Here is a 22,988-nt window from a genome sequence, read left to right as displayed (position 1 = left end):
CATTTACTTCTCTGAAAACAATTATCAGCTATGTACCGTGGCCTTAATATGGTTCAAAGCACTGCCAGCCCGAAGCCACGGGAGCTGTCCGGCATGATAGCTGTGGCACAACTCAGCCTCCCAGCTGTCTCCACGGCGTGGAGTAACCCGCATGGTAACATTCTTGCCCGGTTGCAGCTCTTCATTTTCTACACCAATCAGAGTGATGCGATCTCCCTCTTGCACTCGGTCGTAGTCAGCAGGATCAGCGAATGTAAGTGGGAGCATTCCCTGTTTCTTCAAGTTCGTCTCGTGAATGCGAGCGAAAGACCGGGCGATGATGGCAACGCCACCGAGGAAGCGAGGTTCCAGTGCGGCATGCTCACGCGAACTGCCCTCACCATAGTTGTTATCTCCGACCACGCACCAACGAATAGAGCGGTGCTTCAAGTCCCGAGCCACTTCATGAGTAAGCTGGACCTCGTTCGTCAGCGGATGTCTCGTGTGGCCTAGCATCTGCGGGTCGTCGTCTAAGAATGCATTGGTTGCGGTTGTGAGCATGTTGTGGCTAATGTTCTCCAGATGGCCACGATACTTGTACCACGGACCAGCCGGTGAAATATGATCCGTCGTACATTTGCCCTTGACCTTCATCAGCAACTCCATGTCACTAGCACTTCCGCTCTTCCAAGCTGGAAAGGGCTCCAAGAGCTGTAGTCTGTCGGACTTCACATCGATGATAACGGAGTAAGAGGAGCCATCTGACGGGGGCTCTTGGAAGCGATCTGCACCAGAATTGAATGATTCTGGCAATTCCTGGCCTATGGGAGGTGTAAGCCGCAGTGGCTGTGATCCTTCCACTGAGATACTGTCAGTGACAGGGTTAAAGTCCAGGCGACCAGCATAAGCAAAGGCCGTGACCAGCTCCGGCGACGTGACAAATGAGTGAGTAGCCGGGTTGCTGTCATGGCGCCCCACAAAGTTACGGTTGTAGCTGGAGATCACAGAGTTCTTCTCTTTTCCGCGGACATCCACGTCTTTGCGGTCCCATGACCCGACACATGGTCCGCACGAGCTGCTGAGAACCATAGCACCGGCGTCTTCGAGATCCTTCAGAATACCAGCCTCTTCAGCGGTGGCCCGGATTCTTTCGCTGCCCGGCGAGACCAAGAAAGGAGTTTTGAACTTGGTTATTCCGGCCGCCCGGGCTTGATTGACCAGCTGCCGGGCCTTGTCCAAATCCTCATAGGAACTGTTGGTACAGCTACCCACCATGGCGTGGCTTAGATTCATTGGCCAAACACTCTCAGCGACCGCAGTAGCCAGCTTTGAAATGGGGTGGGCGAGATCCGGTGTGAATGGGCCGTTAACATGCGGCTCCAGAGTGTTCAGATCGATCTTGATGATTTCGTCATAGTACTCCTCGGAGCCCTTATCGGCGGTGAGCAGAAGGTCTTTGACTGGGTTTGCCGCTTCCACAACATGTCCGCGGGCAGTGGCACTCAAATAGCGAGCGATCGCATCCGAGTAAGGGAATATACAAGAAGTTGAGCCGATTTCCGCAGACATGTTGCAAATGGTGGCCATAGCTGTCGCGCCCAGAGTCTCCGTACCCGGACCGAAGAATTCAATGATGCGGCCTTTTCCGCCAGACACGCCGAGTATTCCTGCCAACTTGCAGATAACGTCTTTTGTTGATGCCCAGCCTCGGAGCTCACCCGTAAGTTTGACTCCAATTACTTTGGGTGCGACCAGCTCCCAAGCCATTCCCGACATAGCGTCGACAGCATCAGCTCCGCCAACGCCGATTCCAAGCATGCCCATTCCGCCTGCATTGGGGGTATGAGAATCCGTTCCAATAATCAAACCTCCTGGCCTATATCCCAAAAAATTCAGCCATGGTAATCGCGGGGCTCATGTGGTAGACATACATCGCATAGTTCTCGAAGATGACAGTATGAATGATTCCAGATCCAGGCTTCCAGAAGCCGATCCCGTACTTCTTCGAAGCGCTACTCAGAAACTCATATACCTCTGCATGTTCTGTGGTCGCACGCTGCATATCCTTTTCCGCGCCGTTCTCCGAGATTATCAGATGATCGCTGTGCACTGTTGTCGGTACCTGTACGCGCGGAAGGCCTGCGCTGATAAACTGCAGCAAGGCCATTGTTGCGGTCGCATCATGGCAGGCGACTCGGTCGGGGCGCAGCTCCAAAATGGTCTTTCCCCGGGCAATCTTATCAATATTCCAGCAACCGCTATCCGTGTCTAGTAAATGACTGTATAGGGTCTTTTCGGCTAATGTGAGCGGGCGATTTGATCCCTGCTTAATCGCTTCAATGGCACGAATCTGTTTGGAATAGTGAACACCCAGAATCTGTCCAATGGCCAATATTAGCGTCAACTACTCTGGGTTGAGATTGAGGCGCACTGACTGGGTTACCTGAAACGGTTGTCGCATAGTTCCGGGCTCCGTTCTGAGAGAGCGGTTGGTATGATGCTTTCAGCATCGGTAATTTCTGGCGAAATCGCTGCATTGTTTTGACTTGAGTATCGAGATACGAGTATCAGCCATTGAGGAAAAGGAATTTACAAAGGATATTCTCGAATTCGATCGCAGATTGCGTAGTTCAAGCGCTGTCTCCGGCCGAGGCAAATGGGCGGGACTACTCCGGATTCGGCTTCGGAGCTATCCGAACAATGTCTAAGAGCAACTGCCCCGGGCTACTCCAGAATGCGGGAGGGCCCGTCGGATGGCCCGATTGTCTCCCCCCGCTTTTGTAAGCTGGACCACTACCATCTACCTTCTGGAGCCACTCTCTTGCCCTTTTGCATCCCCGTACTATCGAATCAATCGTGAACAAGTAACTATGGCTGTCAGACCAGACGTCCTCAGCGCGTTGCGGCGCTTCACCTCCTGTGATGTAAGTTATATCGTTCAGCACGACTCTGGCTTGAGCTCAACCAATCCCTTCAGGTCGGCGACGCCCTCGTCAAGCTCGGAGTCTCTCAGGGCGGCTATTTATCCGGTCTCAAAATGTTCTCTCCGGATTTCATGTCACCCACAGCAAAGTTCCTCGGCCCGGCATACACAGTGAAAATGGTGCATGCCTCGGACAAGACTTCGCCAACGCCAAAGGTTCATTTCGCCGACGCCATCCCCAAAGACAGCGTTGTATTTGTGTCACAACCGAAAGGCTTGATCAGTGCTTGTTGGGGAGGACTCATGAGCTCCCGGGCTCAGAAACGTGGTGCCGTCGGAGTTATCATTGATGGCAAATTTCGCGATATCAATGAACACCGGGAGCTGGGAATGACCCTGTTTGCGCGCGGCATTAGCATTCTGGGATCCAACTCTTTCACTCGTTCTTCTGAATTGGATGTACCAGTTACCTACGAGAACTCAGAGAATGGGGGGCAGGTTATCATTAATCCTGGTGATTATATCCTTGGAGATGCGGATGGGGTGGTTGTCGTTCCGCCTGAAAAGGCAGAAGAGTGCGTGCGCCTCTGCCAGGAACGCTTTGATATTGATGAGGAGACACGGCGTTGTCTGGAACAGGGTGAGGAAATAGGGAGCATTATCAAGAGGCTGAGGAAATAAGCTAGCCGTGAAATCCAGCTTGTTTTGAGGGACTGTATTGTCCTTCTCGCAGACTTGTGAACAGCCTTGAAGTAAATACCGGTGCCTCTATGGATTGTATCGGAATGTATAGTATATGAGACACACTGTGGTATTCGTTTTATATAGTCTGTCGGCTCCGATCGACAAAGGCCTTGTGATGGGGGTAACGGTGATAACACACTGGTGTGCTTTCACAAGGTCGTTGTGCCTGAGAATGGGTCCCAGCCCCAGTCTCCGCGGATAAATTCGGCGAGAAAGCTCTCCATCGCAGAGTCAATGGAATATGTGTCAGTAACATCCATGCCATTCGGGTTGGGAAACAACAATCCAGGTTCTCCTAAACCAAGATCTAAATGGTCTCCTAAACAAGCAGAGACATTAGCACCCAGAGTGGATAGTACGCCCGTGGATGTAAGTTAGGCCGAAAATACTCACCTGTAGAGTCATGAAACCCTGCATTGGGGAGACTACCGAGCCCTTCAGGGTGGCGGGATGAGTCTTCCGTTAGTTGAATACTCGAACTATTAGGAAAGTCAGGAACCAAACTGGAATGGTGCAGATCAGGTTGACAGCCAATCTCAGCATGTTGGGTGTGTAGTGAGCCCCGCATTTTTAATGGAGAGGTCTGAGTACGACTTAACTGCCGTATAGTAAGGTCGACCATCTTGTCGAAGCTTCCCTTGCCATTACGTACAGAAGGCCACCACTGACCACCGATACTGAGTAGGTTGGAGCAGGTCCGCAGATCCCTCAATACCTCCGCGAATGGGGTGGTGGCCTGAAGAGAGGGTGATGCCCAGATGCAGTAGATCAGTGTCGCGCCCGAGGAAAATATACCGTGAATGTTTCGCCAGTTGTATAATAGCTGTTCCTCTGCACTGAGATGATCGTATATGCGTAACTTTCGACTGCAACTTTGATAGCACTTTTTTAAAGCACTTGGCGATGGCGAACGGAATGCTTGGGAAGGCTGAAAAAGGAGCGTTATTGCTGAGTGGTACAAAATCTCCAACCTGAGTTTCTCATGCTCAACGCTTTTTCTGTCCTCTTCTCGGTCGGTCGGCGGTTGTATGAGAGATGTCTCGGTTAACCATGCGTCAAGATCAAGCTTGATCTGTGCCTGATGATTTTCAAGGTCATTCGGCCACACGAGCGGGCGAAGCTGTTTGGGTAAATGATAGAAAAGGAGCTTTATCTCAGTTATGTACTGATCCAGTCTAAAACGACGAATGGACATTGTCATATGGGCGGATGATGGCGCTGAAACATGGAGTTGGCAAATTCCAATCATAGACAATTCTTCACTGACATCTTCTACTTCGGGACGTTGCATATCAAATGTTTCATCTCTAATACCTAAAGGACGGCCTTGAATGGTGGCTATTGTTCTATGACGTTGTTAGGCTCAAGCGTATCGGGGAACATGAATGATTTCCCTACCGATCGGGGGAGTATGTTGTATAGAATATCAGTCTCTTGACAGCCAGAGAGGTTCTGGAAACGCCCGTAGACGGGCTAGGTTCTCGATGAAGGCCCAAGTCAATGCAATGCGACATTGCTATATGTGCCAGTGTCCAAATATTCAGGCCAGCCGGGCAGATCATGCTATGAATCGCCAGGAGTAATATACCCTGCAGAGATGTCACTGACACAGAGGAGAAGCAACTAGATGTTTCCGCTAAGGCCATTCTGTAGAATTTTGTCGGGGAGTAATCGAAGTTCTTCTTGCGCGTTAGTACGGTCGCTGCCAGAGAGAAGACCATGAAGACATGAAACACGGCTGTAAATACTGATATCGGCGTAGACGGTTTACCGCTTTCTTGAACAGCCATGCCATTGTACTCGAAGGGTTCCAGGCCTTCCATCCACCCGTTACAATCGTATTGGCCCGTTGGTTCCATCTGTGTGCTCTCATACAATGCCAAATACGCATTGACTAGCGAAGGCGCATGAAGTACGGGGTAGTCAATATGTATATGCTGGAAGTAGACCGCAAATAAGATTTCAGCTTCCTCGGGGGGAGGGAGTTCCTAAATATATGATGAGAAGCGTGACCGGAAAGCGAGGGGAGCGACAGACCCTTGTCAAGCTCTGGTACAGAGAGCGATAGCCTTGCTTCAAGGCTTGAGAGATTGAATGCCTCCCATACTTGCTGGTTTCACTATTGGATGATGGGCTGGATACCTGTGTATCTCTATCCACTCCAATGAGCTTCGTGAACAGCAGTCCTGAGGAAGAACCCATGTAGTGCTGTTGTCGGGAATCCGAATGTAAGGACAGCATCCCAAATGCATTTGCCACCGAAGATGCTTCTGCACGTGGGGTCTGGTCAGGTTCTGGGTCCTCGACTAAGTCGTATGGTCGTTTTCTTGTGGCTGGCTTGTCGCGACTCTGTGTGTCAGTCTCAAGCATGGTAGTGACAGCATTGCCACAATCCGGAACCCCCGAGCTAGACTGCAAGGCCAATTCGTTCTCACCCAGGTCCACGGATGGCCCTTTAGTCAGGTCGAAGTCCGGGTCCAATAGTTTGATCTGTTGTTCGAGCCATGTTATTCTGGCACGGCATTGCACGATGAAACTGAGGCATCACAGGACAATTAGTGCGGCTGAGGGCACAGAAGCCACGGGGGATGAGAAGATCTTACTCGCGAGGAATTGAGATATCACGGTTCCGACCATCGACATCGATACAAGGGACCATTGCTCGCGCGCAATTGCTGCATGCGGGGATGCCGCCGTCACACTCCGGGGAAGGTAATTAGCAAAGATGCGCAGTCACAAGCTTGGCAACATGAACATGAATGTGGACCAACCTTGACGCGTTTAGCTCGACACCGACGACAGGCGATCCGGACTTTCTTCGGAGCAGGAGACCCCAGGCGCTCTATGTCTTGGGGACTCATCTTGGAGATTTGCGAGATGATGTGTGCAAAAGCACGATGAACCAGCGTAACGGCAACATGCGACCGGGTCGGATTTGTGGGGGAAAGCGAAATGCCGGGGGCGGCGGGTGACTTTTGACTCGGCCGTCGGCACATGATTTATTTACTCCACAACCGTTTTGGTTCCTGCTTCTTTTCTCTTCTTCCCCCCTTGCAAACCCTTTAAGACTTCAATGTGCGATACTAATAACCACAATGTATGTTTTGCTAGCTTTAAGCTTTACCTTTCTTGACTGATACTGCTGTCAAGTTTCTACTACCTAGTAGTTTTCATTTATGCGAAACTACATATATCGAGTACTGTTAGTGGATAGTATGAACCTGCCAGGTGAGCTGATCAAGAGTTTGGATGATGCAAAGAAATATCGAGAATAAACCTAGTATACAGTATCAATGGTAAAGTTATTTCAAATTCAACATGTTTAACTCAAAGAGGAATTGATGACATCTCAACGTGGAAACTGTACCAATGTCGCTACTCTGCAGGCTCACATCGATGCATCCTCGGGGCATGTTGAGAGCATCAGTGGCGGTCTCTGTAAGCGCAGATATAAAACCTGACATATGGACAATGCATGATTCATAATCTAGGGTCATATGCAGAGTCAAGCAATATGCAGACTTGCCAATTCGTAGCCTTCAATATAGTAGGGACCTTATAGGGGGATGTGACAAGTAGGGAGCCTTCAGCTGCAGAAATGATGATATCCTCTAGCTTACTCTAGCAGGCGCCACTTTTCTCAATTTACCAGATTAACAGGAGTTTATATGTTCCTGAAACGCATGTCCGATGGCCTCCAGCGCTGCATATCATCTGCAGATCAGACCTAACCGCAGATACCAGATTCTTACGGTGCTAACACTAAACCGGAAGATACTACAGCCAGGAGAATCGGGGAGGCCAATCTCTCGTCCAATTATCAAAAGACAAGTCTTTATCAAGACAAGATGGCAGATCACAACCAACATGGTATTGAGGGGAGATTTTATGTTGTGTTGCATGAGACCCCCAGTACATGGACAGGGTCGCTCCGGCTGCCGTTGGGACCCGGAGTAACCCGCGATCCCGAAATGGATCCGTATACAGACAAGGCGAGCCAATCAGACTTACAAATATGAAATAACGTGTAGCTCCCAGATCCCTTCCAATGTATTTGTTCACTCGATGTTCCTCAAAGGTATCAGATTTGCTAAACTCTTCCGAAGCCCATCATGACCGTCGAACACCAACCATGCCCGGAACCGGTGCTGTTTCCAAATGGTGGCTGGGACGTCCACCACCACATATTCGAGCGTATGATTCTGGACTCCACTCATAAGCTTAACACTCTACTAAGTAACATCATACTGATGCGATCGTATTTGTAGCGGCAAAATTCGCCTACGCCCCTGACAGACATCTCACACCACCACCCGCGACCGTCGAGCAATTTCTCGCCTTCAAAAACAAGATTGGGATCACCAATTCGGTTCTCACGCATGGATTATCATATGGGTCAGACTGTACATCTCTCAAAACATTTGTCCGCGAGTTAGGGGAGTCGGGAACGAGGGGTATTGGAGTCATTGACCCAGAGACGACAACACCAGAGGAGCTCCAGGAAATGCACGCAAGGGGCATCCGAGGTGTTCGAGTCAACTTGTACCAATACCAGGCAATGCACGATGTGGAACGACAGAAACAAGCTTTGCGTGCCCACATCAGAGCTATTAAGCCACACTGTCCAGGATGGAGTATAGCATTCACTCACGTGCATCCTGAGTTCTGGGGTGAACTAAAGCCTATCATCGAGGAGGAGATGGGGTCCTCTAGCCTTCATCTGGTCACTGATCATTTTGCATTGCTCAAGGCCGCTAGTATGCTGCCTGCAGAGTACGAGGGAGATATCACTCGACAGCCCGGGTTTACGGAAATCATGGATCTGGTCCGTTCTGGACTTCTATACGTGAAACTTAGCGCTCCATACCGCGTGAGTCATGAAGCACCGTGCTATGCAGACGTGAAGCCACTGGTGCGCGCTTATGTGGATGCCAACCCGCGACAGATCCTTTGGGGAAGCGACTGGTGAGGGTTTTAGAATAAGCACTATCATGATTCGCTGCTAACATTGGTTCTAGGCCTCATACCCCGCATATGAAGGTTCGTACGCGTGAAGAAGCACTGACAGAGACCCCATATCTGGTCATCGATGACGCGGAATGGCTGAAGAGCTTGCGGTCCTGGGTTAGTACAGAGGAGTGGCAGGCGATAATGGTGTCCAACCCCACAAGACTGTATAACTGGTAAAGCTGCGTTTTATTGCGACGATGGATTATGAGAGTATGGCGGTTATGCCACATGATAGATAACTATAACCTCTTATTGAAACTACGTAGAGCTCGTAGATGCTCAACCCCGGCAGGGAAGAACCAGAGAGTACACAACAAAACAGGGGATCGGAAGAGCCGTGACACGCATAATCCATTTTGGGAATAGCTCGTCTTCGGGATCCAAAGGTATCTCCGACGTCCGACTTCCGACCGTCGAAAAGGTCCACCTTTTGCAGGTCAGTGTCCTGAAGAAAATAGTCTCATTTCTGGTCCCTGATTTAGTATATATCTGCCAACGTAACCTATTGTCCCTTCGATGGTACCCGTGCTGTGAAACCTCCATCTAATCTTTGGAGCAATTAACCTGTCTAATCAAAATGGATACAAGGGTGACTGACGATCGGCATCAAGCGGGTCCCCAACCAACAGACGCGGCTTGGAATCCGAGTCCATCTCAATCCTCCACTACTGGGCTTGGCGCAACGCAATCCCTCTTAAATATTTCTCCAGACCATTGCTGCCTCATGAAATACAACCTTGACACGCACAATGTCGGCCTCTATGCCCTCTAGCTATCGCTCCCTCAATCTACCAAACTCCCTGCCCCCGCTAAATCAGTCGTGCGAGAGTTGTAGGGCGCTCAAAGTACGCTGTCTGCCGGATCCCAACGTCCCGCGTCAATGTCAGCGCTGTACCCGCACGAGAAGAACCTGCGTATTTGCCCGCACGCTCCGGCGACAGCCACGGAAGAAGACTGGCTCACGAGTGGCCCAGTTGGAAAGGGACGTGCGAGATTTGCGCTCCCTGTTACATGACCAGATCCGACCGGATTCAGACCGCGGGGAAGAGGCAGATGATTCCGCTGCCGCTCCCGCAGTTACTGACCCTCCGGGGGCGTCTGGCCACGACGTAGCGTCCTTGCCCGCCCTCTCATTATCTACGCGCATCGAGCCCCCTAGTGTCCACAATGTCTCTGCTCAGAGTGACTCAGATCAGCATGCTTGGAATCCTGCTACCGAGCCTGCTCCTGACAACAGTAGCCTGACCCCGATGCAGTCGCCAGCTGGCTCTGGGGACGTGGTTGATCGCGGCATCGTATCGCTTGACATGGCGCAAACATTGGTCTCATTCTTCATCAACGAACAGATGCAACTCTACCCTATGGTTGTGCTGCCATCAAACACAACTGCGGAATCGTTGCGCAGAACGAGCCCGGTGCTTTTCCTGTCTATTCTAGCTGCTGCCTCATTGACCTTAGATCCTCACCTGGCGGAGACTTTGAATGAGGAGATGCTCAAGGTATATGCAGAACGTTTTTTCCTCAGGCAGGAAAAGTCACTGGAGCTGATTCAATCAATCCTCTTGATGCTTATCTTTTACTTTCCCCCAAAGTCACGTTTGCAGGGTCAATATTACCAATATACACACATTGCGACCACCATGACTCTAGAGCTTGGTATAGCAGCTGGACCAGCGGGACGAAAAAATTACCGCTGTCATGGCGGATATGGTGATTTACCAGCTTTCATCCATAGTGCCCAGGCGCGTGCCGTACTGGGCTGCTATCACTTCGCGTCCAAGTATGGACTATTTGATTATCACATAGTTGTTACACGACTGACTTAGCCGTAGCATAGGGATTCGAACGCATCGACCGAATATGCTCCGTTTCAATGATGTGATAGACGGGTACATACACCACCTGAGAGAATCTACAATCGCCCTAGATCAGCAACTAGCAACATGGTTTGGCCTTCAGCGGATCGTTGACGATACACTATCCTCACTGGGCCACGACGATACCCTAGTGGATGTTTCCCTTCGTGAGTCGCAGATGCTTCCAATCCTGAATTGGTTCGATTCTCGAATGCTTCATTGGAAGAGGACGACCCCGAAAAACATGCTCACAAGTAAGTCGCATCCACACATAAATGGAATCCTGCTTATACAATAATCCCAGCATGGGTGAACCTGGAATATCACCACATGTACCTCGCCATCTACGAACTTGCCGCTGGTGAAAGCTACCGCGACCCCGACGCTCCAACCCGCAAATACTACACCCTCCCACCCTTAGAAGGGGACATGGAAAGACACAAAGCAAACGCACCTATAACGGCTGCACGGGTCCATATAATAACGAAGTGGCTGCTGGCCTCCCACCAGATGCTAGACGCCTTCTTAGAATGCGACACCTCTACCTTGCGCAAGCTACCTAACATGACCTACACGCGAATGATCCTGGGCATCTCATCCCTACTTCGGATATACCACACGGCCCAATTCGGCCCTCTAGGTGAAGTGGTCTCTTCCCAGATGATGGACGTTGACGGTTACCTGGACCGCGTCGGACAAGCTCTATTACGAGCGAGTGGAGAGCAGAAGTACCGCGTCCCGAGCAAATGGTATCACGTTGTTGCGATCAAAAATAGAGAGTGGTTTGAACAGATCCAGAAACGGATAATTGCTCGCCCGAGTGATACACATACCTATCTACGCGGCGGAGTTCCTCCACCAGCGTCGGGTGTCCCCATGTTGGACCCTCACCGTGGCCCAGGCTCAGCTGCCATACTACCCTCGCTCGGGAGTGGCATGGCGGGTCCCGCATATGCTGAACCGTGGTATGTAGACGATGCCGCGGGAAGGGTTGATCCGTCACGGCCCTTCCCTGCTGTGAACGCACCAGTCTTGTATATGGGACAGATGCAGCCAGTAGAAGGGGATATCGGGGAGAGCACTTTTCCATTACCAGTGGGTGACGAACCGTGGCGGTTGAATGAGTCGATGCAAGATAGCGTGCCATTCCCATATTGATGCCGGCATGTCTTACATTTGGCCTAAACGGTCTAAAGGTTGATGCCAATGACTTACCCAATATGACCTGTAAATACATGACTGCTACAATAACAAGGACGAGTCTGGTGCGAGCAACTCCCAAGACTACACCGTGAGCGAGTACCACACCGACTTCACCAAGATGTATGGCAATCTTTCGTCGCGGTTCTTTGAACTCTATCCTGCCAGCAACGTAATTCAGGCCGACGCGATGGTTAACGAGTACTATTGCGATCTCAGCCGCACAGGTACCTGGAACTGGGCCAAGGATTGGACAGCTGGAGGAGCGAAGAGTGACGTCTATACCTACTTCTTGACCCATGTGCCTCCTAACGGAAACGGTGGTGCCTACCATGGCTTAGAGCTGTAATACGGGTTCCACACTCTGCCGTATGCCGATGCCTCTTCTGATTGGACGGAGACGGACTATGCTATTGCGGACGTCCTGCAAAGCTACTGGGTCAATTCTATCAAGAATGACAACCCTAATGGCGAAGGATTGGCCTATTGGCCACCCAGTAAGGAAAATGCAACGCCCATGTAGCTTGGCGACTCTTGGGGAGCTGGAAAGGTTGCAGAGCCTGCCCGAATTGATCTAATCCGGAGCTTGTTCAGCCAGAATGTCGAATGGTTAAATACCTCGAGTGGGTCAGAATATGGGGATATAACCTGTGTGAGAGTAAATCAGCTTCAATAGCTTACGTGGTAGCGGTAGATATATTCTTTGGCTTGCAGTCTATAGCCAATGCCAACAGCGGACTTTGCATACGCGTACTGAGTTGAAACAATTTATTCTTATTTTTTTCTGATCATTAGTCTTAAGAACCTTGTCCCTAATTCTTCCGAAGATGCGCAGTCCACGCACAGTATATTTCGTCCTGTATCCAGTAAAAATGACACGATGGACGTAATAAAAGAAAAAAGAAAAAAAAAGAAGAAAAAAAGGGGAAAAATCGTCAGGGTCGTCAACCCTGAATGGACCCTCAGGGACTTACTATAGGCTGCCGCGTAGGCGTCTCCACTCGCCCTCTAACCCACCCTATTCAACTAATCAAGATTTCTCATACCTCAGTTGTTGGCGCCTGGAAGCCCTGATAAGATGCGATCAGTGGGCGGATGGACCCATGCGGAAAAGTCGGCAGCCGGAGATCGGGGATTCCACCACAACCACATCCGACGTCCGACACAGACTTATCACAATCATAATTGGACCGCGTGGAGGCCGGTACGGAGGCATAAATATTTAGTAACTCCTCGGTTAACTTCCGCTGAGGCCTAATTTTAGCGTCGATGCTGAAACCTCTTGGCTCAGAGATTCAAATTAGTCCTTGCAGGGATGAACATACTCCATATCCACTTTTTGTGTTTATAAGTACGGTGGAAGATGTAGTTATCGGTAATCGTCATGCTCTGATATATTGACGCCTAAGCGTTTCGATTGATGCGAATTTACTGGGTTGATATTGAAGGGATAGAGTGGGCTTGAACGACGATGCTCCAAATACTCTTGAAGAGGATCATCCCTGAGTATCAAGTCTTCTTGGCTTGATAAAAGATAAATGAATACTCGAGCCTGCGAGTCATTTTGAAGGTCATACCCAGAATGTCTTGTCTTTCGTTCAAGATCGTTTTGTTTCCAACGTACTTGACATTCTTGCTTTGTGCGATGAAGAAGCCCGCAGCAGCCACAGCGTTGCTTGCAGGTGCTCGTCTCACCAATGCCACCCTCAACTGCTCGATCGAAGCCTTTTAAAAGATTGTGCCTGCCAATTCCTCAGTCGTACTAGCCAAGCGCGTGGCCGAAAATGGCACATTCACGCCCCCAGCAGCTGACACCGGCTTCCCCAATCCAGCGTATCAGCTACCGGCCCTCTGTGCTGTGCAGATTGAAATGCCCACTATGCCAACACCACCTTCGACTTTGATTTGTACCTACCAGATACCTGGCAGGGACGCATGGTGTGAGTTACTACCTACAAAACATGCCAACCAGGCCTAGTTTCAGTTGATAGAGTTTCGGGCAACTCTGCCTTCTCAGGAGGAGTCATTTACGCGGAAATGGTAGGCAATTCCTTCCTTGAATCTGGGCCACGTTCTGACTTCCAAAACAGGGCGCTGGGTTACCTACGGTGCCGTTGCAATGTCCACTGGTACCGGCCACGACTCTGCCTTTGGACAAGTCCTAGGCTGAGAACCCTGAGTCCATCGTCGACTGGGGCTGGCGCGCAATGCACCTCTCCGTCGTGGAAGCCAAAAAGGTCATCGCCGCCTACTACGGCAAGCCCCTAGACTACAGGTACTACAACGGCTGCGCAACCGGCGGTCGTCAGGGGTTGAAGGAGATTGAAGCATTCCCAGACGACTTCGATGGCGCAGTCGTCGGTGCTCCGGCATGGTGGACGGCTCACCTGCTGTTGTTCAACATCTACGCTGCGGAGTACAATTTGCCAGAGCACTCGACACATCATATTAGCTCCGACTTGTTCGATTTTATTGCCAACTAGACTCCGAAGCAGTGTGGTACGCTTCCCATTCCCCTTAACCTACCATTATGATGCGAACACCATTCTCATAACATCTCACCCACAAACACAGATCCTCAAGGCCGCGTAAAAGACAACACAATCTCTGACTCACGTCGCCGCAACCTCAACCTCGAAACCATGCTCTGCCCAGCCAACGCCACCACTAGCAATAGCAACACCTGCCTCACCAACGCCCAACTCGACACCCTCTACCACTACTACAACGACTAAGTCGAAGCCAACCAAGCCTTCATCTTCCCTCACTACGAAATCGGCTCCGAAACCGGCTGGGGCCAGACCCCGGACTTCGGTTACATCGGATACTTCCTCCAACAAGGCACGAACTTCATCTGGGCTGACTGGAACCCATCCCTGGTCAAAATGTCCGACGCCATGAACCCCGGCAACGCCACAGCAGATAACTTCGACTTCTCACCCTTCTACAACCGCGGCTCGAAACTTATACACTACTATGGTCTCGCGGACCCGTCCATTCCCACCGGCCGCAACGTCTACTTCTACAAGCAGGTTCAGCGGACTTTGCAAAGTAAGGGCATTGATCTAGATGACTTCTACAAGTTCTACTTGATCCCAGGAATGGAGCATTGCGGAAGCACGCCGTCGAATATGGAGGCACCGTGGTATATTGGTGGTTTGTCACAGGCGTCGACTATTGGAAGTGATGGGTCGGGGAATCATCTTCATGAGAGGAAGGGGTTTAATGATGGGAAGCATGATGCGTTGTTGGCTATGATTGGATGGGTGGAGAACGGTACGGTGCCAAATTATTTGGTTGCTACTAAGTTTCATGATGAGAATGAGTTGGATTATGTTGTTAAGCAGAGGCTGATTTGCCCGTGGCCGAAGCAGGCGATATATATCGGGAATGGGATGTGGGGGAGGCGGATAGTTGGAGGTGTGAGGGGTTGTATTAGGGTTCGTCTTGGGGGGGAGGAGGGGGGGGGTTGTATACCTAGGTATGCGTTGGTTGATTGAGGGTGATTGTAGTCTTAGTTTTTATCAAGTTTTGTGGCTTATATACTCGAATATTGATCATATTATCATGTGGTAGGATACCAGAGTGTTCATTAAATCGGGATGCGATATCAAACCCTCCACCCTATAGCTACGGACCGGTTGGCCAATCTGATGATTTAGCAAAAGAATGACAGTCTCATGGGAGTATACTAGCCTTCCTAGATAAATTGAGCTGTGATTGGCTCTGCTTGTATCCTGTACGCTCTCCAGTGTCTGGGTTATTATGGTGAGTCATATGGAAAGCGTACCCCAACCACGCTCATGCGCATATATTTCCAGGACAGCCATTGCCCACATGAGAATCCTTGCTTGGCAAAAGCCAATCAAGGGGGTTTTCCGGGTTCAGGATCTCGAGGGGCTTTCGCACGTGGAACATACGTCCCACATGGCCGCCATGTGCTAAGCTTGTCAAGACGTCTTAATCGGTTAGGCTGAGTTGATCATCTGCTCGTAGTTACAGGTTTCCGCAAACGACACTTGCAGTACCAACAAGGTAGTTACACAGTAGTGACTCGCCTTGAGCCCGATGAGACACAAGTGCTCTGAACTCTTACCCAATATGCTATATAATACTATCTAACACTGTATGTTGGGAATTTCCTACGATATGACACAACTCCAAGCTGATAAACTTTGCTATGGTTGGAGTACAACGGAAGCAGTTTATGTCATGGTAGATAGTCAAATCAGGGAGGTACAAGCATCATAATCATCATGAAAAAAATAGAAAGACCACAGACTACTTCTAAACACCATTACTTCTGTATATATTGGAATAATTCAGTGCATATTTGGACAATTTATCACTGCAGCAAGCGACCTGCTATTCACATTACCTCGAGTACACACGGTCCGCCTCCGCATCGACACAGTAACGCGCCTGGTGGCCTAGGGATCGCAAATAGTAGTGAACTATACCCTACATCAATTCTCATCACAAGCGTATTAATTTAGCTATTAATCAAGAGTTCCAAGATACCATCCTCAACGCTCACGTCAGGCGCACATTCAAATTCGGGTATAACGACAATGTCAACTGCCCACTAATCCTTAATCTCCGTTATCTCCCATTCCGCCCTCTCAGCCTGACGATTCCGCCACGCTTTCTGGATGATAAGGCCCAAAATCCCACAGAGCACGATGAAGACCACGACAAAATCCAGAATCACACCGGGTTCTTCACCAGCCCAGCTTCGCTTGCCGATGGTTTTGTGAGACAGGACTGTGGCCGAGCGGGGGAAGTTGATGGCTGGCATTGTGAGCTTCTTGTGCGAATGAGGAAGAAGATCGTTGAATAGGTTGGAAGCTGTGCGATAAAGTCTGCTTTCATATGATCTGCGGTTATGCTTGAAGTTCTGTATGGTATCTACGAGGCGTGTGTTACTCACATTATTGTGACTTGAGGGGGGTGAAGAAGTACTACCGTCCCGATCTGACAGAAGCATAGGCGGGATAAGTGTACTAAGAGAACAGAGAATGGACCGCAGCTTCAGAGGCCTAAGCCGTTTATTGATACTCTGAAAGTGAAAAAGTTAATCTAGTCTATCCAAAGACTACCTTGGCATTCCCGCAATAATATGTAGCAGCCCAGTCCTAATGGCCAAGCAAATCCCTCATCTACCCGAATTACCTTCCCGTACCTTGACTGCGTGATTTTGTCATAGCTCTCATATCACGAAGCATTCCGGCAACGGAAACCAATAAGATGATTATTATAGTGATGTCAACATGCACTCCTTGAAGGTTTGAGTAGTTGATTGGCGAGGATATGACAGGGGGGATTCCGCGGGGCAATCGCGGATTTCTCGGAAGCTCGAGACCGGTTTCTTGCCAAGCTGATGAAGGTCTGGAGGCCTATCATGGAGCTGAACCCCATATGCCGTATATCCGACTGGGCCGTATTGGCTGGGACTGGCAGGGGTTCGGTCCGTCGGCATGGCGGGATCTGGCCGTGGCTGAGAAAACGGGGCACGGATATGGATGGAGGACATGCTTGGATCTGGGTCTAGATCGTTGATTAGAAGAACAAAAGAGTTGCTATCGCATGACGATGTATCGCGTGAGTTGAAGGGCATAACTCTCCTATTCTATAGTGATGCTACGGTTCATACTACCCTGACTTTTTTGGAGTTGTAGTCGATGAAAGGAGATCCTGGTAGTCTACTTCGACCCTATTTGCGTCCCGTCTTCCCATCCATTTCGTGCGTGCAAAGGGCAGTGATGGACGTGGCGATAACACAGGCCTGTGACAGAGTGGGTCAGGACCAATCAAGCTTTTGACCTCCGCACAGATCGTCGACTGACTCGTATCTTTTGCCGAACATGACATCAACAAAGCTTCATCTGACCTTTCGGGGCGTTATACTTCGTTGACAACCCTCGGACCGCTCTGAGGTATTTTCAACCCATCTTGAGCCTCATCCCGATGAGCAGTAGATAGCAGTATCAAGTGAGATCTTGAGATGGTAGATAACCCCAACAGCACATTGAGGTATTTTCAGATCAATTCGAACATTAAGCAATGACCGAGGGTCAATGCCAGCGATCCTGGGCATCAATGTGCAAGTGGAGCGACAGCTACAAGCTCCACACCATCCCCCAATAACAGCTAATCCTAGACACAGTCAACGACAATTTCTAACTCGATTCGGAATGGCCAAATAATACAGAGTAACAGCTCAGGCGTACAATCCAGTGAGACACCTGCAGCGAGCATGCAGCATGTAGCACGCGACGTCATGAGGTATTTCAGCTTCGTATCTCCGAGCTTGCCGATTTCCGACCGGGCAGCAAGCAGCAAAACAGGATGAGCAAGGATCCCAGTAAAGTTTTAAAGACCGCCTATATTGTCTGCGTGTACAAAACTGCATGTCGTTCCCTGTTCCTGTCCCCTTAATCCCCGAACTCCGTCCACGGTGCAGTCTTGGACCTTCCGCGCTACAATTTCTCTGTTCTCTTTCCCTCCGAGTAATACCACCCACGGCTGCGCCATCGCCCTCAGTATGTCTACTAACGGCGACGTCGAACGCGATGCCGGTTCGCGTCGTGCCTCCCGATTTTCCAGTCGGTCTGCCCGGTCAGACACGAAACTTGACGAGTACACCCGACTGGTGAAGTTCATGTCCACGTACCGCGAGAAAGACGCGAATGATCCCGGAGAGGGAGAAATCCGCGAAAGCCGGGTGTGGTATGCGCCATGGAAGAAGAGAAGATTTCGCTGGAAGCACGTTGGGTCGTCGCGCGAGTTCCCGGAAGAGTGGCGCCTGACTGATATTCATCATGGGTTGTCGGGGTCGGAGGTCGAGACGAGGAGACGGTCGGCAGGGTTCAATGAGTTGAGCTCGGAGAAGGAGAATCCGCTTGCGAGGTTGTTGTCGTACTTTCAGGGACCAATCCTATATGGTAAGACATGAGGATCGGTTTGGTTACTGATCTGGTGATTTGTATATGCTGACTGTTGTGCTTTAGTCATGGAGATTGCGATTCTACTTGCTGCGGGTTTAAAGGACTGGATTGACTTTGGTGTCATCATTGGCATTTTGTGTCTGAACGCGGCAGTTGGCTGGTATCAAGAGAAGCAGGCTGAGGATGTGGTTGCCAGTCTGAAGGCCGATATTGCCATGCGCAGTACTGTTGTGCGTAACGGGGAGGAGCAGGATATTTTGGCACGGGAACTGGTTCCTGGCGACGTGGTAAGCATATTCTTACGAGATCACTTAGGCAACCAGGTGCTCATGTTCTGTTCCAATAGATCATCGTTGAAGAAGGCCAAACTGTCCCCGCCGATGCAAAGGTGATCTGTGACTACGACGAACCCGACCAAGGATGGAGTGAATACCAAAGACTGCGGAGCGAAGGAAAATTGGAAAAGGACGCCGAAAAGTCCAATGACGAGGAGGGCGAGGATGACTCTGACGACGATGAAAAAGGCTATCCTATCCTGGCCTGCGATCATTCTGCTATTACGGGAGAGTCTCTTGCCGTCGATCGATTTGTTGGTGACCAAGTTTTCTACACAACAGGATGCAAGCGTGGAAAAGCCTACGCAGTCGTCCAAGCCACTGGGACGAAGTCCTTTGTTGGTCGCACTGCTTCAATGGTCCAGAATGCAAAAGATACTGGCCACTTCAAGATGGTCATGGATAGCATTGGAACTGCCTTGCTGGTAATCGTCATGGCCTGGCTACTGGCAGTCTGGATTGGTGGCTTCTTCAGAAACATCCCAATTGCCTCGCCTGGTGAACAGACTCTTCTTTTCTACACCCTGTCTATCCTGATCATTGGAGTCCCAGTCGGTCTGCCTGTCGTTACAACGACCACCTTGGCGGTCGGTGCGGCTTACCTTGCGAACAAAAAGGCTATTGTTCAGAAATTGACTGCTATTGAGTCGCTTGCTGTAAGTATTACTAGGGGCATCTTCTCTTTTGTCCTGGACCCGACTTCTAGGTTACCTCTCTTTGTCATATATTTTAGATACTGACAACACAATAAATAGGGTGTCGATATCCTTTGCTCCGACAAAACCGGAACCCTAACCGCTAATCGCCTCAGCATCCGGGAACCTTTCGTATCCGAAGGAGTCGACGTAAACTGGATGTTCGCAGTCGCTGCTCTCGCATCTTCTCATAATGTGCGCTCGCTCGACCCCATTGACAAGGTGACCATCCTCTCGGTGAACCAATACCCCAAGGCAAAGGAAATCCTCCAACAAGGGTGGAAAACCGAGAACTTCACACCCTTTGATCCGGTCTCGAAACGAATCGTTGCGAATGTCTCCCTTAACGGCACCCGCTACACTTGCACGAAAGGAGCGCCTAAAGCAGTCCTATCATTGACCAATTGCTCAGAGGAAACTGCAAGAATGTACAGACAAAAAGCAACCGAATTCGCACAGCGTGGCTTCCGGTCGCTTGGCGTGGCTGTACAGAAAGAGGGTGAAGAGTGGACCTTATTAGGCATGCTGCCTATGTTTGATCCCCCTCGTGATGACACTGCTCAAACTATTGCTGAGGCACAAAAGCTAGGCATCAAGGTTAAGATGCTTACGGGAGATGCTATTGCTATTGCAAAGGAGACGTGCAAAATGCTGGCTCTAGGCACGAAGGTCTACAACTCGGAGAAGTTGATCAGTGGTGGTCTCAGCGGCGCCATGGCCGGTGAGTTGGTAGAAAAAGCAGATGGATTCGCAGAGGTCTTTCCGGAACACAAATACCAGGTTGTTGAGATGCTCCAGGATCGTGGTCATCTGACAGCCATGACTGGAGATGGTGTCAATGATGCGCCGTCTTTGAAGAAAGCAGACTGTGGTATCGCGGTCGAGGGTGCCTCAGAGGCTGCGCAATCTGCATCGGACATTGTGTTTCTGGAGCCAGGGCTTTCAACCATCATCGATTCCATTAAGGTCAGTCACCCCTTGTTCCCATCCCACAGTCACCATTGGTCCATCCTGACAACAAGCAGGTCGCCCGCCAAATCTTCCATCGCATGAAAGCCTACATCCAATACCGTATCGCGCTCTGTCTACACCTAGAAATTTATCTCGTAACGACAATGATCATCCTGAACGAAAGCATCCGTACCGACCTCGTCGTCTTCCTAGCCCTCTTCGCCGACGTGGCTACTGTAGCAGTCGCCTACGACAATGCCTCCTACGAGCTTCGCCCTGTACAATGGCAACTCCCCAAAATCTGGGTCATCTCCGTCATCCTCGGAATCCTCCTCGCAGCAGGAACATGGGTGATACGGGGCACACTCTTCCTCCCCGACGGCGGCATCGTCCAGAACTGGGGCTCCATTCAAGAGATCATTTTCTTGGAGGTCGCCTTAACAGAGAACTGGCTGATCTTCGTGACCCGCGGCAGCTCCACATGGCCATCTCTACCTCTCGTGGCGGCAATCTTGGGTGTCGATATCCTTGCAACTATCTTCTGTTTGTTTGGGTGGTTCTCGAATCGCGATATGATTACCGATCCGTATGATCAGTATATCAGCAAGGAGACGAGCAATGGGTGGACGGACATAGTCACTGTTGTGCGGCTGTGGGGGTACTGCATTGGAGTCGAGATTGTGATTGCGTTGGTCTACTACGTCTTGAATAAAATCGCCTGGTTGGATAACTTGGGCAGGAGCAAACAAAGTAAAGGGGATGCAGCTATTGGGAATGTGCTTGCTCATATGGCGAACTTGTCGTTGGAGTTTGAGAGGGGAGAGAATGGCAACGGGCGGGTCTTTTTGGCTTCGGGTAAAGAAGAGGAGGAGGTTGATTAGGTGTGCCAATGTGCTTAATGTGGTCAGTGGTTAGTGGCCTGATGGTTTGATGTGTCGAGTATTAATTACAAGACGGTGAGGGATATCATTGGGGATGATGGGATCTACATATACAGTTATCTTACTATAATTACTATGGCAATTAAACTACTTCACCAGATATGATGAGTTACTTCTTCCCACGTCTCTCGAACAGTGCCACCCGTTAAAGGATAAAAACTCTGGGAAAAAGCTGGGCCAAAAGCCCTTCTTAGGATAGCTTCGCATTCAGAGTGCATGTTTCCCATTCTGGTATTTGAAAAGGAAAAGCTACATAAAAACCTGAGGTATTCCCTTTTCTACTGAAGGAAACCTGTCCCGAACCACCACGGCATTCCAATCCTTCGTTATGAAACAAGTCCAATAAGTCACGAATGACTAGTTGTCGATCAACGCCAAAGTGTTCACTAAGCTTCTAAGAAGATTGTGGCGACAGGTGATCCACCCCAATTGCGGGTCTAATGCTTCTAAGCTACGGAGGATCAGAGACGAAGGATTTGAAGGATTCGGGCCACCTCTGAACGCTGTCACGATAGACCCCTGGACATGAATGCAGGCGGGCCGGAACATCATCGGTAAAACATGTCATGAAGCTAGTCGATAGCTAAAGTTATGTAAAGTGGGTTAAACCACTACTAGAAAGGTTGACGATCCTGACAACACTTATCACCTTCCTCCTAATATACTCTATGCATACGGATCCTCTATATTGCCCCGTAGAAGTTACTGTTTCTAGACATGGGCAACTTAGAACCACTATACCCATATTCAATCCCTTTTGCGGTGCCCTAGGGTTGCCGGGGAACTCGTCCGCATGATCCTGGCACCCCGAGATCCAGGAAAAGAACATATAAGGGCGCCCTTTCCTGTCGCACTACAAATAGACTTATTTACTAAACCATACAACTCAGTCAACCAAGACACCTGCCAAACCTCTCAAAACTCTTATACAGACTCCCTATTCATCATGGTCCGCCTCATGACCCTCGGGCTCTTCCTTATCAGCGCCCTCACCGCGCAGGCTTGCACATACTGCCAGTGCGAGTTCAGCGACAGCAGTCACTGCTGCGTATACTCGGTAAGTACTGTCCCATGCGTCAATACTATTTCCGGGAAGCTAATAAGGTTTCCTACAGGATGCAACCATCGGAGAGTTAGACTGCACCAGCATCTGCGCCAAAGCTCATCGGGCCGACGGCGTAAGCAATGCCGATGGCACAGCCGGTACTGCGTGCAATGCCGGAGGAAACTATGAGTGCATTAGTGTTATTACGGCGCAGGGTCGGACGCCTTGCTACACTGAGTGAAATAAATTTTGGTTTGAGGGAGAGACTTTTACTGGGTGTTAGCTACTTGAAAGCATGTGGGAGGGTGCGATCAGGAGTGTTGGCTTGGTGAGAGGGATGCTGTACATTCAGTGCCTTAAAT

The 22,988-nt window shown here is 50.1% G+C and overlaps 11 protein-coding genes across 11 annotated transcripts; 8 read left to right on the top strand and 3 right to left on the bottom strand.

Moving 5' to 3' along the window:
• Positions 1–24: 24 nt before the first annotated feature.
• On the bottom strand, positions 25–2,766 carry BO83DRAFT_447911 (aconitate hydratase; the record flags this gene model as incomplete). Its single annotated transcript, XM_025536664.1, has 3 exons — positions 2,415–2,766; positions 1,911–2,356; positions 25–1,855 (listed from the first exon to the last, which is right to left on the bottom strand). Exons 1-3 carry the CDS (start codon positions 2,514–2,516, stop codon positions 25–27), a joined length of 2,379 nt encoding a protein of 792 aa, XP_025386692.1. The 5' UTR covers positions 2,517–2,766.
• Positions 2,767–2,849: 83 nt separating this feature from the next.
• On the top strand, positions 2,850–3,875 carry BO83DRAFT_363649 (RraA family protein; the record flags this gene model as incomplete). The annotated part of the gene is made up of 2 exons (XM_025529582.1): positions 2,850–2,903; positions 2,957–3,875. 2 exons carry the CDS (start codon positions 2,850–2,852, stop codon positions 3,581–3,583), a joined length of 681 nt encoding a protein of 226 aa, XP_025386691.1. The 3' UTR covers positions 3,584–3,875.
• Positions 3,395–6,507, bottom strand: BO83DRAFT_363646 (Zn(II)2Cys6 transcription factor; the record flags this gene model as incomplete). The annotated part of the gene is made up of 6 exons (XM_025529581.1): positions 3,395–3,938; positions 4,073–4,992; positions 5,045–5,634; positions 5,684–6,182; positions 6,250–6,347; positions 6,418–6,507. The coding sequence occupies 6 exons, from the start codon at positions 6,505–6,507 to the stop codon at positions 3,796–3,798; spliced, it is 2,340 nt and encodes a 779-aa protein (XP_025386690.1). The 3' UTR covers positions 3,395–3,795.
• A 1,251-nt stretch (positions 6,508–7,758) lies between these two features.
• BO83DRAFT_447881 (amidohydrolase 2) lies at positions 7,759–8,839 on the top strand (the record flags this gene model as incomplete). The annotated part of the gene is made up of 3 exons (XM_025536663.1): positions 7,759–7,840; positions 7,915–8,611; positions 8,665–8,839. The coding sequence occupies 3 exons, from the start codon at positions 7,759–7,761 to the stop codon at positions 8,831–8,833; spliced, it is 948 nt and encodes a 315-aa protein (XP_025386689.1). The 3' UTR covers positions 8,834–8,839.
• A 566-nt stretch (positions 8,840–9,405) lies between these two features.
• Positions 9,406–11,785, top strand: BO83DRAFT_340700 (Zn(II)2Cys6 transcription factor; the record flags this gene model as incomplete). Its single annotated transcript, XM_025528598.1, has 3 exons — positions 9,406–10,436; positions 10,489–10,766; positions 10,817–11,785. The coding sequence occupies 3 exons, from the start codon at positions 9,406–9,408 to the stop codon at positions 11,668–11,670; spliced, it is 2,163 nt and encodes a 720-aa protein (XP_025386688.1). The 3' UTR covers positions 11,671–11,785.
• Positions 11,786–11,890: 105 nt separating this feature from the next.
• BO83DRAFT_379608 (uncharacterized protein) lies at positions 11,891–12,369 on the top strand. The gene has a single exon (XM_025531551.1). It carries the CDS (start codon positions 11,903–11,905, stop codon positions 12,059–12,061), a length of 159 nt encoding a protein of 52 aa, XP_025386687.1. The 5' UTR covers positions 11,891–11,902; the 3' UTR covers positions 12,062–12,369.
• Positions 12,370–13,294: 925 nt separating this feature from the next.
• BO83DRAFT_390099 (tannase-domain-containing protein) lies at positions 13,295–14,195 on the top strand (the record flags this gene model as incomplete). Its single annotated transcript, XM_025532842.1, has 4 exons — positions 13,295–13,394; positions 13,470–13,652; positions 13,685–13,752; positions 13,878–14,195. The coding sequence occupies 4 exons, from the start codon at positions 13,295–13,297 to the stop codon at positions 14,193–14,195; spliced, it is 669 nt and encodes a 222-aa protein (XP_025386686.1).
• A 402-nt stretch (positions 14,196–14,597) lies between these two features.
• Positions 14,598–15,212, top strand: BO83DRAFT_390098 (uncharacterized protein; the record flags this gene model as incomplete). The annotated part of the gene is made up of 1 exon (XM_025532841.1): positions 14,598–15,212. One exon carries the CDS (start codon positions 14,598–14,600, stop codon positions 15,210–15,212), a length of 615 nt encoding a protein of 204 aa, XP_025386685.1.
• A 951-nt stretch (positions 15,213–16,163) lies between these two features.
• On the bottom strand, positions 16,164–16,766 carry BO83DRAFT_379607 (uncharacterized protein). The gene is made up of 2 exons (XM_025531550.1): positions 16,643–16,766; positions 16,164–16,574 (listed from the first exon to the last, which is right to left on the bottom strand). The coding sequence occupies exon 2, from the start codon at positions 16,508–16,510 to the stop codon at positions 16,298–16,300; it is 213 nt and encodes a 70-aa protein (XP_025386684.1). The 5' UTR covers positions 16,511–16,574; positions 16,643–16,766; the 3' UTR covers positions 16,164–16,297.
• Positions 16,767–18,152: 1,386 nt separating this feature from the next.
• On the top strand, positions 18,153–21,655 carry BO83DRAFT_340697 (plasma membrane H(+)ATPase). The gene is made up of 5 exons (XM_025528597.1): positions 18,153–18,656; positions 18,723–18,946; positions 19,006–19,650; positions 19,750–20,655; positions 20,715–21,655. The coding sequence occupies exons 1-5, from the start codon at positions 18,257–18,259 to the stop codon at positions 21,519–21,521; spliced, it is 2,982 nt and encodes a 993-aa protein (XP_025386683.1). The 5' UTR covers positions 18,153–18,256; the 3' UTR covers positions 21,522–21,655.
• An 826-nt stretch (positions 21,656–22,481) lies between these two features.
• BO83DRAFT_438529 (uncharacterized protein) lies at positions 22,482–22,867 on the top strand (the record flags this gene model as incomplete). The annotated part of the gene is made up of 2 exons (XM_025536094.1): positions 22,482–22,638; positions 22,697–22,867. The coding sequence occupies exons 1-2, from the start codon at positions 22,528–22,530 to the stop codon at positions 22,865–22,867; spliced, it is 282 nt and encodes a 93-aa protein (XP_025386682.1). The 5' UTR covers positions 22,482–22,527.
• Positions 22,868–22,988: the final 121 nt, after the last annotated feature.

Source organism: Aspergillus eucalypticola (genome assembly GCF_003184535.1).
Source record: "Aspergillus eucalypticola CBS 122712 chromosome Unknown BO83scaffold_17, whole genome shotgun sequence".
NCBI classification, from domain to species: Eukaryota; Fungi; Ascomycota; class Eurotiomycetes; order Eurotiales; family Aspergillaceae; genus Aspergillus; species Aspergillus eucalypticola.
Note: the sequence above shows the minus strand (reverse complement) of the source record. Positions and strands in the feature narration are given on the sequence as shown.

Excerpts from the sequence above, each read along its gene's own strand:
- BO83DRAFT_379608 (XM_025531551.1), top strand. The coding sequence starts at position 11,903 with ATGGTTAACGAGTACTATTGCGATCTCAGCCGCACAGGTACCTGGAAC.
- BO83DRAFT_379607 (XM_025531550.1), bottom strand. The coding sequence starts at position 16,510 with ATGCCAGCCATCAACTTCCCCCGCTCGGCCACAGTCCTGTCTCACAAA.
- BO83DRAFT_340697 (XM_025528597.1), top strand. The coding sequence starts at position 18,257 with ATGTCTACTAACGGCGACGTCGAACGCGATGCCGGTTCGCGTCGTGCC. Across the intron at positions 18,657-18,722 it reads TCAGGGACCAATCCTATATG|TCATGGAGATTGCGATTCTA; the intron begins GTAAGACATGAG and ends GTTGTGCTTTAG. Across the intron at positions 18,947-19,005 it reads AACTGGTTCCTGGCGACGTG|ATCATCGTTGAAGAAGGCCA; the intron begins GTAAGCATATTC and ends CTGTTCCAATAG.